Raw genomic sequence first — 17,354 nt, forward strand, 5'->3', positions numbered from 1 at the left:
ATCCCTTAAAGGAGGGCAGTGAGAATGTAGCGTCTTTGTATCGTATCACCTCTTGCAACGTTTGTTCCACCACAGCAGTTTGTGGAGCTTTTTTTGAAAGGCGCTGCACAAATAAAGGTTATCAGGTCGCGGGTTAGAATGGATAGGATATTTAACAGTCGCCACCATACGGTACAGATTCACCATAGTTCTGTGAACTACGGTGAATCTGAATTTATACAGTAATAAATTATATCCGTACGTGATTCACCGTAGTTCTACTCTATTCTATGGTGTTCTGTTCTGTTCTGTCCCAGGGGTCTGCAACCCTTTTCAAACAAAGTGCCATGTTTTTATTTTCTAGATAGTCATTAATTTGAATGATAATATCACACAAATGTAACCTGTTCCCTGCTTTCACATTGTTATAATGATCATTAGACTCAATAACCCAGCTAAATCTCCCAGACTCCCTCCCCAGTCCGAGTTCAGTTTTAATGAATGTAGAATTATGCGCAGGATGTTATTTACATACAAATGTGAGGGACATTTCTTTGACTGCACTTTTTTAAATAGTTCATTATAAACCAAAAATCACACTTGTGTGAAGTGAGCAGCGCTCTTATCATCATACATCACATTCCGTGCTCAGCCAATCAGCTGAGCACATTCCGTGCTAATACAGACACACAAAGCTGTGCATACGAGAGGCTAGCGCCGCTCAAAAACCCTCTCTCACACTTATGCCAGTGACCACCCTCCTTTGTGCCAATGTTGGCACCAGTGCCAGAGGTTGCCTAAACCTGTCCTATTCTCTATTCTATTCTATTTACTCTGCACTACTCTGCTTTTTTGACACCTACATCACGTTTGGCTAGCTGAACACATGTACACACATGTACATCTATCACTCACAGCCCTTGAGGGTGGGCTGAGAAACAATCAAACATCATGCAGCTCATTTTGAACCTTTCTGCGTTAACATATCCATCTGGGTTAGAAGGTGACAACTACAGGTAATGGAGAACAAGGAGGGGGAAAGGCAGAAGGAATATTAAAGAGAGAGAGAGAGAGAAGCAGACAGAAGCAGATACATGAAAACGTCGGGTCGTTAGTTTTGCTTTTCTTTGATGGTTGCATGCTTTGATGTCTTTGCCTATAGTGTTTGCCATATGATTTTCAGACAAGTGTGCAGAAATAATAGGAAGTGTATAATGTCGAGTATGTTGGCATGCAGGGCCTGCCATTTACCAGGAAACAACGTGAGACTACAGTCTGTACTGTATGAAATACAGCTTTAATAATCTGTCTGTTATTACAGATGTTTTTCGCAACATCTACTATAAAGATTACCATGTTCTATCATTCAGATATGATGCCTGGATATCTCATTAATTAGATCTTGTGCTACTGTATGATGCAGTAGGTTGTAAATCTGGGACAGTATTTTAACAACCCTGGGTCAAGAATAACGATTCTTACTTTTCTCAGGATCCCATGCCGATGAAGAACCCATGGCCATGTACCAGCAAGTTCTTGTGAACCGAGAACATTGAACCAAATCACCAGGTACCAATTGAGTGAATTGACCAATGACATTTTTGTGAAATTGTCATCTTGACTCAACTGAGAGACTATTATGACTGCAAGGGCTTTAATAATACAACATTATGTTGTCAAAAAACTATCTGGATGAGTATGTTTCATGGGGCCCCCGACAGTGCTTGTTCTTCGACTCAAGGGCTCCATAAGTCTAAACAACATCTGCATGATTGTGATCACTGACTAATCATTGGTATTTTATTCTACCCCCTGGCCCCCCACAACTGGATTCAGCCTATAGCTCTATGTAGTATCTAGGTTAAAGTAGTACGTTTTTTCAGCCAAATGAACACAGTGTTCTGTGTTCACTTGGGGACCATTTAATACAACAGTCAAATGGGATGAAGAGAACAGACTGGCATGGTTTCAGTGGCTTGGCATATGTTTTTGGCTCAACAGTATTTCTGTATCTCTCCTCACATCCGTTAGTTAAATATTTCTGTATTTCTCTCTTTACTACCATCATCTTAGGTGCTTTCAAACTTATCCTTGCCTATAGCCCCAGACTATGGTAAGCCCTGTAGCCTGCAAATGGCCACGCATGCACGCACGCACGCGAGCACACACACACACACACACACACACACACACACACACACACACACACACACACACACACACACTTACAATTAATGTAAGAACATCATCATCCCCATTCGTGTGCCCTCGAGATCTGCAATGACGTCATTGCTAGGCAGGTCTATGAACTATCCACAGCCCACAAATGAGACAAAAAATATATAGGCTATATATTAGTAGGTCTACAGAACAACATGAAGATAAGGTTGAAAATGTGAAAAGTGCTCTTAAAGTGGTTAAGCGCAGACCCTTCTAATTGCTTTGCAGCACCAGGCTACATTCAGCCAGTCCACTTCAACGGTAGTGTAAACCTTCACCACCTCAGCTGTTCCTAACCATTCTCCTGACCTACACACTAGAATCCTGAATGTTCATTTAACACTGTGTCAAAATGTACCCATCGTGCTGCTGCGGCTGCTGCTCCTCGTCTCCATCCTCCCCCACCTCTCTCTCTCTCTCTCTCTCTTTCTCTCTCTCTCTCTCTCTCTCTTGCTATATATATATTTCTCTCTCTTTCTCTCTCTTTCTCATAAAAATAAATCAGTGTTGTTGGTCTCTGAATGATATGAAACAGCTCTCCCTGTTGCTTAGCAAGCACAGCACAACAAAACCTATTACATTCAAATGTTTGGCTTCAGCACAATACAGGAAATCCACTATCCATTATTACCCACTAATGAGGCTATATCTATTCTGTTTACAGCCATATCGAGAGGATGTCAGGAGGGCGAGATTTATAACGATAAAGAGGAATACAGTGAGTGGACAGACATGAGTTAGGAACTTTGCAGGTGCTCAAATGAAAGCCCTGCAACTAACGAGAAACTGTAACACTATGGAAGTAACTCAGGTGGAAGCAATAGCATCGTACACTGTTAATTTATCTCTGTATGCAAATGTGCCCCGTGGGTCCATTTGATTAGCCTATGTTTGTAGTCTCGGCCCATTTTCCACCGAGGTTGAACCGGTTCAGAAAATAATTTCCTGCCTATAATATTGAACCAATTCAGAGTGTTTCCACTGTAAATAAATTTGTTTAGAACACAAAAAAAAAAAAAACGTGGCCTACGGACGCTCCGATCAAGTTTTTTGCATTACCGATTGTTTTTATCATGATTGGCCGATACCGATAACGATTTGCGGAAGGGAAAATCCGGAAATTATTATATGTCAAAACTCAAAACCCACGTCATGTGTGTGTGGGGAGGAAGGGGAGAATGTTTAGGCCTGTCACCAAGACTCAAAATGATATTATACTATATATCTGACTTAAATGGTATAAAAGATCGATTTCTCAAGATTGCCGATCACCGATCGAGTCATTTGGAGTTCCACTTCCTGGTCTGCCATTATGGCATTTTCGAGAGACCATAACAAAAGAACGCATGGACCGTTTGACAACCTTTTTTTAGTTTTTTTGAACGCACAGTGAACGGCACCACGATTATCAACGATTGATCGTAGTGGACATAAATATTCTATGACTACTTAAAAGGTTGTGTGCGTGCGTGCGTGCGTGAGAGAAGAATACGAGGCAATTGAAAACTAAACTGAGAGAAGGGAGAAGAGAGAGGGAGAAGTAAAACGTCTTAAACTAGGACACAGGTTGGATGAGGGTGCTGTTGTTTAAAGCTGAGACATCACTACCACCACAGAATCCCTAATTCCAGCCTGCTTGCCTACCCGCCCATCTGCCGCACCTCATCCCATTCTGTCTCATCCTCCTTGATGCCCAGCTAGATTCAAGCTCTCTGTCTGTCCGTCCCTCAACTCTCTTTTCTTTTTTATACCGGTATATTGTTTATTTTACATTTTGATCGTGTCTGTCTGTGCCTTATTATTATAATGAAATGATAATGCATTTATTTATATAGCACATTTCAATTTCACATGACACAGACTTTGCGAGCCTTACATTAATAGGCAGGGCATTCCACAGCTTGGGGGCATTGCGAAGGCCCTGCCACCCTTTGTGATGAGCTGGGCTGTGGGGGTCTCAAGGAGGGCCTGGTCATACTGCGGAGCCTGACCATTTACGGCTTTAAAAGTAAAAAGTAAAATCTTAAAATCAATTCTGTAACTAACAGGTAACAAGTGAAGGGTGGCTACTGGCTAGTATAGGGGTGATGTGCTCACGTCTTTTTGAGTTTGTAAGCAGTCTGGCAGCTGAATTTTGGAGAGAAATTGTTTTTTTGCATAGGCCAGAGTAAATGGAGTTACAATAGTCTAAACGAGACGAGATAAAAGCGTGAATAACCTTTTCCAAGTCTGCGGGTGACAGGAAGCTTTTTATTCTGGCTATGTTCCTTGGTTGGAAGTAACAAGTTTGCACGGTTCATGTTACTTGCGGATTAAAAGTGAGGCCAGAATAAAAAATCACACCCAGGTTACGGGCGACCTCTTTTACATTGGGGGATAGACTACCAAGCTCAGGGATAAATAGCTGCGTGGAGTTGGGGGAACCGAATAATATAATTTCAGATTTGGCTTCATTCAATTGTAGGAAGTTATTTGACATCCAGTCTTTAATATCAGAGAGGCATGATAAGAGACTGGACAGATTACCTGTGACACCGGGTTGTAGAGGGATGTATAGTTGTGTGTCATCTGCATAACAATGGAACTGAATATTATGAGTAGGGGAGAGCCGCCAAGGTTGTAACACTTTGCACGTTTCACTCTTTTACTCAGAGATCCGTTTATCTACATATTGTAATATTTCAGGCAACGGACCTACACATGTCTGCTACCATAAACCACTTCAAGTTTTTCAATTGATAAAACAGGTCGGGAGTTATTAAACCGTACGTGGACGCTGTTCCAGTGTTACATTTGCTGCGCATATCGGATTAATTGTAACGCCATGCGTGATAAATGTAACAACGCTAAAAAATACCATTAAAATGTAATGGTATTAAGCTTAAAGCAATTATATTTAATTGAAGCAACTCCTTAACATTGTTTTCATGCCATGGATGTGATAAGAAAATGTATCAAACATAAAGGAAATATTAAATAGTACCGGGTGTACCAGTTTGGGCGTTTGAGTCAGTTCAATGGGAAAATACATTGATTAAACAAACGTTTGATTGATTGAGTTGTACAATGTTATACAACCCTAAACTAATTTAGAATACACTCTGTAATGAAAGACAGCTGATTGAACATATAATATTGGCCAATATGTCAAATATGTAAATATATAATGGTATTTAATGGTATGGCGTGTGTTACAATTGACTTTTGCAAGTTGTTCTTTGGCGTTGCTTACAGACCAGAATGAACGTGCATTCCGTCTAAACACGATGCAAACTAATGAAGAACATAAGCATGAAGACATCCAGGTGGATTTTTATTCACCAACATCAAAGAAAAAAATTGTAGCCCACATATACTCCAGGTGTAAAATGTTACGCATTTTGAGAAAAGTCAGTTTTTCGCCAATAATTCCCCGTAGGATGATGGTAAACACTTGAAACTTCCTGGGCACGTAGAGTACGTTGATGTACACATACTGACGCGATGGTGTCATGATGGTGTTGACCAATCAAGAGATAACGTGCATGTTACAACCATGACGCGGCGTTACAACCATGACGCGTTACAACCGTGGCGGCTCTCCCCTACGGATTATATTGCCAAGGGGGAGCATATAAATGGAAAACAGGAGGGGGCCAAGTATAGATCCCTGTGGTACACCACAGGTGAGGGGGACTGGAGAGGAAGAGACTTCTCCGATCACAATCGATCTTCTGTTTGCCATCACTGAGTTCTGTGTCTGTCTGCCTTCCTCCCTGCTTTACACCTTACAGAATGTCCCAGTCTCTTTCTCTCTCTCTCTCTCTCTCTCTCTCTCTCTCTCTCTCTCCCCCCCTCTCATCCTCTGTCTATGCTTTTCTTTTTTCTGGGTCTCTCTCTCTCCCTTTTGCTGTACTTATATTTGGATCCGAGATGTAGTGGAGTACAAGACAAGTAAAAATAAAGTACAAATACCTGAACATTGTACTTAAGTAAATGTAGGCTACTTAGTTACTTTACACCACTGACTGTTTCAACCCATCCATTTGAAAATAACCATTCTTACAGGCTTTTTTTTCAATGATTCCCTCAATGACATGACTGCAGTCACAAGATAGCACACTGGTCGCACTCGCAGCACTTTATAGTGTCAGTTTATGATCACTCAGTTATATCAGATGTTATATCACATGGTGGAGCCGTCTGCCCTTTACTGGAATACTGACTACTAGGAATTAGCTTCTCTGAAAGCTTTTCTACTGTCTATAACCTTGTTAACCAATGGTATCTTGTCAAAACGAGACAGAACTATGGACACTTTCTGCATGTTTTTTTCTTCAGCCTAAATAAGATTAGGTAGCGTCCAGAATGGGTTAACAAACTGCTCACTTGAACTCAACTGTTTCACTTCTAAACAGTATTTATCTAGCAATTAATAACACTCTACACTAGCAATGCCCACATAACAAAGGCAGCATTTCATTCCAGAGAAGTTGCATTGCATTGGAACAGAGAGACAGGAAACACTGTTTATGAGCCAGCTTCAAACCTATACGTACTGCAACTATATAATAATAATAATCTTTATTTATATAGCACCTTTTAAAAGCAAAGTGCTTCACAAATCACAACTTCAAGGTGTTCAAGGTGGGGTTCAAGGTGTTTATTGAGGGCCTCCTATGCCCACCTTTGTGTGTTTGTGTATACCACATAGTGATGATTTGATTGGCTGAGCACAGAATGTGATGTATGACTGATGATGTATGACGATAAGAGCGCCGCTCACTACACACAAGTGTGATTTTTGTCACTATAACCGACTCAGCCACCAGGGTAGCCCAGCCTGTTACTATCTATATACTGCTATATGCTACTATATACCTGGTACTATGAAGACCATCGTTTAGGTTCCGACATGGAGCAAATCAGATTAATTTTAGCATCGACAAACGCAACAGCAGGTAATTCACCTGAACTCCCTATATATGAAATCCAGCACCGTTAACTTTACAGGTAAATGGATGAATTTGATGAAATTATCCTGATTAAATGTACTTACTGAAAGCTGCCACGGCCAGTATGAGTGTGATTACGATGGAGATCCAGGAGACCCACAGTGCCTTCTTCCTGTAACTCTGAGCCTCGTGGGGCTTCAGGCGCATGCTGCTCTCCAGAAGACCTGCGGAGATGGCGGAGAGAAACTCAGTGACTTCATTGATATCCATGATTAGCATCCTGGACAATCGATGGCAAGCAGAAAGCTCCCCGAGGTTTACTGAAGATCAACCGGTATGGACCGCAATGCTTGTACGGACTTGTGAGCGGATTTGTAGGCTACAGCCTTCTTCTAACATCAGAGATGACTGAGCTAATATTTTTTATCCATGGTGTCATGACCTCATTGACTGCTGTGACACCCAATGAAAAGATTACTTTGTGGACTTTTGCTATATTAATCAGGGTGGACTTTGACATCCAAATGAGCAATTACGTTAACCAGATCAGTTATAGGCCTACACCACAACGCATATACCCTTTAATGTCAATGAATGGCCTGTTCACTTCCATGGCGAGCTTTCATAATTAATTCTCTATGGAGCTGTACATCCCTGTGACATCACAGAGTTTGGTAATCTGGATGTAAGTACATCCAGACATCCAGAGTGCATCTCCTGTATTTGTGCTCATGTTATCTATGCTTTGAAGGACAATGTGAGCAGAGATTGATTAAGTCACAGTGGAAGCAAATAACCAAACCACAATTTAAAAAAACAAATGCGGAGCCCTTTGATGTGCATGGCTTGAGCGCTTTTTGAGAAAATTGAGAATTGCACATACATCCTAGCATTTTTTGTAGCCCCCGATCAGTTTGAGTCTTGACGATTAGCTTGAGAAATATTATCTAGAAGAATACTATCATGCTGCTTCAGATCAGCTCACTCAGTACAGGGAGTCAGGACGGGTTTATTTATTCTGACTGCTTAATGTTGTGCAATCAATTCATCTAGAAGTAATTTGTTTTTTGAAGGGAAAAGAAACTAAAAAACGATCACGTTTTTGTGTTTTTGTGTGTGTGTGTGTGTGTGTGTGTGTGTGTGTGTGTGTGTGTGTGTGTGCGTGTGTGTGTGTGTGTGTGTGTGTGTGTGTGTGTGTGTGTGTGTGTGTGTGTGTGTGTGTGTGTGTGCCTGCCTGCCTGCCTGCCTGTGTGTGTATGTGTGTGTGTGTGTGTGTGTGTGTGTGTGTGTGTGTGTGTGTGTGTGTGTGTAAGAAAGAGAGAGAGGAATCATGTGGTACAGTTGCCCTAGCTCTAGCTCCAATGACACACTCAATATCATAAGATGAGTATACATAACAGTACTATTGTGTTGCATAGTAGGCAAATTGGCGTGAGGCATGCAAGTGGATGAATTGACCGCTTCTGGAGGCGAAGTGGCGTGATATTCCACAGCTGTGTGTGCTTGGTTTTTACAGTGGTGTAAAGTAACTTAAGTACAGTTACTTTAGAACGCCTTCTAAAAAAAACTTAAATCATTTTTTTATTTGATTTTTTACATTTTTGAATACTGTAGTTTGTACATATACTGTACTGTACAGAACCCCAAAAGAGGTTCCCATCCAGAAGGGTAGGGTTACAAAAAGGGGTTCCCGCCTATAATGGGTTAAATACTATACTTAAGTACAGTTTTGAGATATTGTTTGCTTGAGTATGTCTAATTTCCAGTACTACTTTTATTCCATTACATTTATTTTAAAACGTATCTAGTTATTTGTAGATTCTGATTATTATTACAAAACACAGAGTACAGAAGACAGAGTACGAAAGAGAGCAAGAGATAGAGGTGTCAGTATAGTGAGTGCGCATGCGCGTGCATGCATGTGTAAAGCACATGCCTTCTATGCTGATCCCCCAGCCATAGATCATGTGAGCCGATTGAGGCAACATTCCACCATGCTGTCTGACTTCCCACTACTGCCCCCCCATCATCACACGCGCACACACACACACACACACACACACACACACACACACACACACACACACACACACACACACACACACACGCACACATGCACACATGCACACACACGCTCACTCATTCAGTCTCTAAATTCACTAAATGTAGAGTAAAACTTTTACAAATACAGGGTCCTATTCTTTCAGCTACAGTGATATCACACTCACGTGGAATAGGGGAAAGGAATCGTTGTCACGTGGTGTGGAAATTAAAACAAAGGTGCTTCTTGCGTGGATTTGGCTCCTTTTTGTGGCTATAGGGAGCTTGAAAAATGAATATCAAAATATTACATGTTGTAGTTCACTGCACTACGATACGTAGACCAAAGTTCTGCTCTAGGACATACAAATATACGACTATATGATCTGTCTCACAAACTCACTGTATTTTGCACTTCCAAGACAATGCCAGACTCAAATGCCAAAGAATGGCTCTAATAATTTGGGGACAAGAAGACTGGCGTGAAGCGTGCAGCGAATGGGTGAGTTGACCAATTTGGGAGGCATAGTGGTGTTTGTCCTAGCCCTGGTCCAGTGCGTCAGCGAGTCTCTCTCAGTCTCGCAGGGCACCGGACACCCATCCACTGCTCTGTAGCAATTTTCCCACTGCCGTGCGAGGCTTTATATAATTCCCAGAAAATAAACAAAACGACGTAACTGCTCACCGAAAGAAAGCCTGCTAGACCTTGGTAAAAGTCTATTCTCAAAGCTGAGAAGCATCTCAGGGGTCCAGCTTCTCTCTAAAAGCTGGGGAACTGAGACACTTCCCAGCTTTGAGAATAGACTTTTACCAAGGTCTATGTTTTGTTTATTTTCGTTTAATTCTAAAGCCTCGCACGGCAGTGGGAAAATTGCTACAGAGCAGTGGATGGGTGTCCGTCAGTGAGAGACTCACTGACGCACTGGACCAGGGCTATGTTTGTCCCTGCCTGCTTATTTTGTAGTATAGGGGACTTGCCACGCACCAGTGTACTGTAGGATGAGAGGTGCAGTAGAAGGTGTGTTGTTTGCAAATCAGCAGCACATTGCAATTCAGGGGTCAACAAGGACCGTTATACCGTTAAGGCCTGCTATATTGTCTCTGTAGCTGTCCAGACATTGCAATGTACAATGTAATGGTATGCTGAATAAAACTCCAGATTAGCTGGTCCAACGAATCGTTTCGTATCATCTCAAAGGGAACATTTTGCTTTAGGCAAATAAATGACACCAGCTTGTTTTAGGCTTCAGGGGAAACTATTTTTAAATGTGGGCCATCGGATAAATACGTTTGAAAAGCCCAGGCATACAGCAGGCTGGATCAGATGACTGCAGAGGCTTTCCATGAGCCACATAGCACAAACTTTTATGCAAATAGATGAAAGAACTTCTAAGGGAAACTGGTGGGAAGACTGGTACAGACAGAGTGAACAAGAGCATAAGTGAGAGCTTGACTATGTGTGAGTGTGCGTGCGTGCGGCATGTGCACGCATGCGTGTGTGTGTTCATTTGTTAGTGTTAGCTTGCGTGTTGACAGTCGCAAACATCTAGTACGGCTGTGGATGCCAAACAGGTTTGTCCTCAATGTCCTTTCCTTTCATTCATGTATTGCTGGTGCATTATATTAGCTCTATGAGTATGTATGCCTCTCAGTCTTCTGGGCTTAACGAGCTTTCTTAACATCACCTAATGAGCAGAGTGGATCTGACTGTATCCTGGTGAAGTAAAATGAGACACTAGTGTGTTCTTTTAAATGCATTACATAACTCATAATTGTGGATATTATAATCATTAAAAACGGTCAATTAACCTGATTCCCTAAAGCTGTTCACTCTTTGAATATGAAGACCCAAAACTGATCCTTGAGTTAAACGCTTTTGATGTGTGTTTGTTTGGTGATTTAATGGTCTTTCTTTGCACACACACCACATATTGTTTCTTTAAGTTAACACCATCCCATGACCTGTGGCATAGAACCATCGATGATCTCTAGCCTTCCCTGTTACTTCCACTGCACTGATAGAGCTACAATAATCCTGTTCAAAGAAACAAAGAAACAAACTTATTGATCCACATATATACCCCTTCTTGTCACACTTTAGTGCTGCTCTAAAAGGAATTTGGGAAAACTCATGTTCAAATCAATTCAAATCAAACTTTATTTGTATAGCACATTTGCAACGATCGAGGTAGAACCAAAGTGCTTCACATTACAGAGCATAATAACATACACAGAGGCAAACAGAAAAATGGGGATAGAATATAGGAAGGAAGGAAAAGCATTATTTCAAGGTGTCAGAGAGCAAAATGCAAAATACAATAAGCAGTACATGGGAACATCGTACATGGGTAGACTTAAATTAAATTGAATTAAAAGCGATAGAGTAAAAATTAGTCTTTAATAGGGATTTGAAAGCGAACATGGAGCGGCAGGGCGTTCCAGAAGTTGGGTCCGGCCACGGCGAATGTGCAATCTCCTCTGGTCCTGAAATGTGTGTCAGGCACAATCAGGAGAGACTGATTAGCCGATCTCAGGGCTCTTGTTGGGACGTATGGAGTGATCAATTCAGCTAAATATGGAGGGGACAGGTCATTTTTGGCTTTAAAAACAAACACTAACATTTTTAAATAATTTCTGACGCGGACAGGGAGCCAGTGGAGGGAGGCGAGGACTGGGGTGATATGGTCCTGCCTATTTGTGTTGGTGAGGAGGCGAGCGGCGGCATTCTAAACAAGCTGAAGACGCCTAATAGCTGACTGATTGATGCCTGCATAAAGAGCGTTACAGTAATCTAGTCTAGTAGAAATAAAAGCGTGGATGACTCTCTCGAGGTCGGTACGGGGCAGATAGGCCTTTGCCCTAGCTAGAAGCCTAAGCTGAAAGAAGCTATCCTTGACCACAGAGCTTATGTGCTAGTCGAATTTGAGGTTATTGTCAAACGTGACACCAAGGCTTTTAACTGAAGAACGGATGTTATCACTGAGGGGACCGAGTGGGGTGATGGGTGAGCTAGGGTTATGGTTGAAAATGATGACTTCGGTCTTGCTTTCGTTCAGAGTGAGAAAGTTTGTATTCATCCAAGATTTAATATCAGAGAGGCACTTCATCAGCGGCTGAGCGGGGTCGGTGCTGGTTGTATTTAGTGGTAAGTAGAGCTGAACATCATCTGCATAGAAATGAAATGATAAATTGTGTTGTTTAATGAGTGAGCCTAGGGGAGCATGTAGAGCAGAAAGAGGATGGGACCAAGGATGGAACCCTGAGGGACGCAAGTGAGAGATGACTTCAGAGAGTTGGGCTAGATATACAGGATCAAATTGGCTGAGGGTGGCAATGGGAGGAGATAAAGGGGGGGCGTAAAGGCTGTAGGGGTGTGAGCTGACCTGAGGGTGGTGATTTTAGCAGTAAAGAAAGTGAGGAAATCTTCACAAAGGGCGAGTAAATGCACAACAGGAGAGGGCTCACGGGGATTGATGATGGAGTTGAGAACATTGCAAAGAACCTGGGGTTCATGGCTATTTTTGGAGACTAATGCAGAAATATGGTTGGTCTTGGCCAATTTGACCGCATTCTGGTAGTCAAAGAGACAGCCACATAGGATTTCAACCGAGATCTGACGTCTATCCTTCTTCCATTTTCTCTCAGCACGCTGGCAGGCGCATCTGAGAGAGTGAGTGCGGAGCTATTGAGCCATACATAGCCTACTGTAGTGTACAGACTATGATGGTTTCAGTCAGGGTAATTGCAATGTAAGAATCTTTTCTGTATTGATTAGTTATTCTGCTGATATATAAGTATAGAAGATAATGATGATATAATTCCTTTAATAGCATATTTTGCAATCAAATCTAATACATATTCACTGATACTATAGATAAATAAAACATAATACCTCAAGCCTAGAAAGACAAACAACATTGATCCACAGATGAAATGCGACCAAAGGTCGCAGTTAACTATGGAATCGTGCATTTCCCGTCAGTTTGTGTGTCAGGCACATGACATCACGTGACATCATCAGGGATGGAGCACGTGACATCACGTGACATCATCCGGGATGGAGATCCCTGATGTCTTCAATATTAAGCCCATATATGGAGATCCCTGATGTCATCAATGTTGGCCAGCAACTCAACATCTGACCTCTAACAGCAAACCCTTAGATCTCCATATATGGAGTTGACCTGTTCTGACATTCCATATGTTGATCCTTCCCCATCCATCCTTCCTCTTTGATGTCTCCCTTTTGATTGAGACCTGTCCTTTTAATTTTAAACTCTAGACGGGCCTGCCCCAAAGTTATTAGTGCAGCCGCGCCTGGAAGCCGGAGAAAATTAGAGCTCTCAACAGGCCCGAAATTTTTAATGCCAAAGCACCAGCGCTCGCCCAGCAGTCTGCTGTCACCCAGGCGCACATGTTGATCTGACCCCCCATTCCAAAGCACCAGCGCTCGCCCAGCAGTCTGCTGTCACCCAGGTGCACATGTTGATCTGACCCCCCATTCCAAAGCACCAGCGCTCGCCCAGCAGTCTGCTGTCACCCAGGTGCACATGTTGATCTGACCCCCCATTCCAAAGCACCAGCGCTCGCCCAGCAGTCTGCTGTCACCCAGGTGGATGCGTGCAGGCGACCTCACCGCTTCTCGCCCTCTGGCATTATAGTTATAGTCATTATAGTGAGTTATGAGAGATCTCATCCCACGCCAGTATGCGTACTTACGCGTACTTAGATATGGTAAGGTATAACGTTTCGAGCCGTAGCCCTTCTTCAGACCTTCACCAAATCTTTTTTGGTTGATTTCAGCCTCCTTTACCACAGATGTATACTGGGACCAAGAACCAGTGGTGGAATGTGTCGCATTTGTGAGTACTTTGTCCACCACTGCCAAGAACGCCATTGTTTTCATTCACACCCACACACACACACACACGCACGCGCTGGCACACACACACACACACACACACACACACACACACACACACACGCGCGCGCGCGCGCACACGTTTTATTAGGCAAGGCATGATCATCTAATCTAATGAAATTGGCTTGACCCGTGTGTGTGTGTGTGTGTGTGTGTGTGTGTGTGTGTGTGTGTGTGTGTGTGTGTGTGTGTGTGTGTGTGTGTGTGTGTGTGTGTGTGTGTGCGCGCGTGCGTGTGTAAGTTAACCTAATTAAAATAGTAAAGCCCCCTTAAAACCATATCTGAGACGAGAGTAGGCCTATTTTGTTAAGATAATTATGATAACTGCATGCTGTGAACTGTCTCAAGGGGGGGCAGAATAGCCTAACATTTGATTTCTTCATGGCTATCATAAATTATTCAAATTCACATGAGAACGGGGCTTGGCTAAAAATAACCTCGTCTAAAAATAACTCCTGTTGGGCTTTAAACATCCACCACGGGATGTTGAAACAACAAGGTGGATGTCTGAGGAATACAAAGTTTTACCTTCTCCTTCCACATTGTCGCTGATTTTCATCTCCTCCTGGCCTGTCATCATAAACGGGTCGGGCTGGCTGGCTCTTTTAGGTGGGTGGTGATTGTTGGCAAAGCCATCCTGAGCGCACTGGCCGTTCCGCACTGCCGAGGACGGATCCACGATAGCCGGGTCTGGGACAGTTGTTGTAGGGTAGCAGGACTCTTGAGTCGCCGGGTCTGTCATTGTTGAAGTTCTTTTATGTCAGGAATAAGTCCAAGGAAGAGGCAGAAAATAAATCACACCGGTTTGTCAAGTGCAGCAGCCATCCAGGGGGCAGCGATGCCAACCGGTGTGTCGACTCACGCAGGGGGGAGAGGAGACGGCGAGAATAGATGAGATGGAGATACGCTTTTTATCTCCTCAGCATCAGCGGCAACAAAATACAAAACTACCCCCTTGTTTTCGACGAGAGGACACGCCAATAAAACTAAAAAAAGAATAGAATGGTGTCTTGTATAGGCTATATAATTGTTTGTCTAAGTGACTTTATTAAACACGTAGCTACTTAAAAGGTTAGATGCAGCGATGCGATACCGCTCTGATCTGCTGTCGATTTGATAGGCGGTACCAGCATTTTCTTTTTCTTTTTTTTATTCCTCTCCTCCCTACCTCTTCCATCAGCCCCTTGGCAACTCCCATATACTAGGGCTATACCGACTTAATTGATCTCCGATTGCACAAATTCAACCAAATACGGGCCAATTTGGTTCCTATGCTACTCTAGAGTTCAATTAATAATAATAATAATAATAATAATAAAACTGTATTTGTATAGCACCTTTCATGACATGAAATGCAGCTCAAAGTGCTTTACACATGGGTATTTTTTAAAGTAGACTATATATGCTATACGTTTCACCTACTAAATGAAGGATTGTTGGGCATTTCAGTAGCTATTTGCTATTTCAGTATATGTGTTTTTAATACTCCTGTGTGTGTGTGTGTGTGTGTGTGTGTGTGTGTGTGTGTGTGTGTGTGTGTGTGTGTGCGTGAGAGACAGTGTGCGCGAGAGTGACGGCCGAGCTACACCAGGCTTTTCAGCGCGCGTTTACGCGAATACGCACACACGCGCACACGCACTTATAGGTCCATGCAGTCCCAACGCGCGCCGTGCGCTCACGCAGAGAGAGAGATACTGTGGAGAGAGTTTGCTAATTATTATGCACGTAATTAGCCACGAGGTGGTGCACATTTACGCATAAAGCGCTTTCAAGTGGTGAGTGAAATGGAATAGATTAGATCCAACATATATAGGCTACTCTAAGATCCATTAAACTCCATATATTGAAAAACACAATGCCCACGATTATTTCATCAAGAGCATAGCTATGATCAAATCATTTAAAAACGATATGTGTTCAATTTATGAAGTGGTTTTATTGGATGCTGCAGTCTCTAAGTCATGAATATGTAGGCATATAGCCAGGCCTACTTTCTCATACTGTAATGTAAAACGTTATTATAATGTCCACAGTCCTACATTCATTATTGTTTGGTGAGCTTGCACATTCTAAAGGTTTCATGACATTAATTTTCATTCATTTATATTTTTCTTTTAGGTTTTATGACCTTAATTTAATTACATCACCCAAACCTGAACTTTGAACATTCATTGGATTTTCTGTGGTCTGTAGTTTTCTCTGGGGTTTGGAAGCCTTTTGAGCTGCAATGAAAAACAGTGAAAACAGTGACATCTGCTGACAAATCCCATTGACATATATGGGATTTGCTGGCTCTTACATCACAAACAGCAGGGAAATCAGAGCACTTGTTTGAGCCAGAAAACCCAAGACCACAGAAAGTCTACTGAATGTAAAAAGTTCAGGTTTTTTGGGTGCAATTGAGCTCAGAAAACAAAATGAAAAAAATAATGAAAAAAATGTTTTATGTCACAATCCCTTTAAAATGTATTGAAAACGGTGTAATATTTTTGCCTATATGCCCAATTATAGGGACATCGGGGTTAAAGTGAGTGGTTAATGCATAGGCTACTGACTATGACCCTCATCACCAGCTTGTGGTAGACATTTTTGTCAAAATTCTATATTTGCCATGGACGGAACTTGTAGTGTTGTATAGGTAGAGTATTTATTATGACAGGATCACAAAGAAAAACAGTACAAGGTTGATGCATTGTGTGCTCATAAACCAATGTTTGCTATAAAAGTATGTAAAAAAAAAAAACATGCTAAACAAGATTAGGCATAAAGGATATTAAGATGGTATAAAAAGTGATGTATTGTACAGACACCAGAAAAGTCCAGTACATTGTTAAGAGGGATAAGTTAATTGTTACATTTTGCATGACATAGCAATGTGGGGTATATACAAATGCATGCTAATGGAATTGGTTTATGTAATGTATAATGTAAGTAATGCATTCTGACAAATATACAGATTTTCATGTGGAATCCTGCCTGAAAGTGTATGCTATAATTATAGCTAGGGCAATGTTAAAAGGGTGGCATTTGTTCCTCAACATAGTGGAAATGTGCATGCAATGTTTAATTGGACTGCCTTCATGATTTGAGGCATTTTGTTCAAAACAGGCCACACCTGCAAACTTTAGATGGAAAAAATGCAGACAGATTCGTCTTACAGGTCTCATGACTATACGGATTTGAGCAGATATTTGGATTAAATCATATTAGTCCTTCAGACTGAAGGACTATAAACAATGTGTTTCACATAAGTCGGCCTT

At 42.0% G+C, this 17,354-nt stretch overlaps 1 protein-coding gene across 1 annotated transcript in view; it reads right to left on the bottom strand.

The window, feature by feature from the left end:
• tmem163a (transmembrane protein 163a) overlaps window positions 1–14,836 on the bottom strand; it is a gene marked incomplete at both ends in the record, with an annotated part of 60,546 nt that extends 45,710 nt beyond the window's left edge. The window contains 2 exons of the mRNA XM_080785124.1: window positions 7,238–7,357; window positions 14,623–14,836. Of these exons, the coding sequence (XP_080641250.1) occupies window positions 7,238–7,357; window positions 14,623–14,836 (334 nt within the window). The remainder of the gene's footprint in view (window positions 1–7,237; window positions 7,358–14,622) is intronic.
• Window positions 14,837–17,354: the final 2,518 nt, after the last annotated feature.

Source organism: Protomyctophum bolini (assembly GCF_963924005.1).
Source record: "Protomyctophum bolini genome assembly, chromosome: 16".
NCBI lineage: Eukaryota > Metazoa > Chordata > Actinopteri > Myctophiformes > Myctophidae > Protomyctophum > Protomyctophum bolini.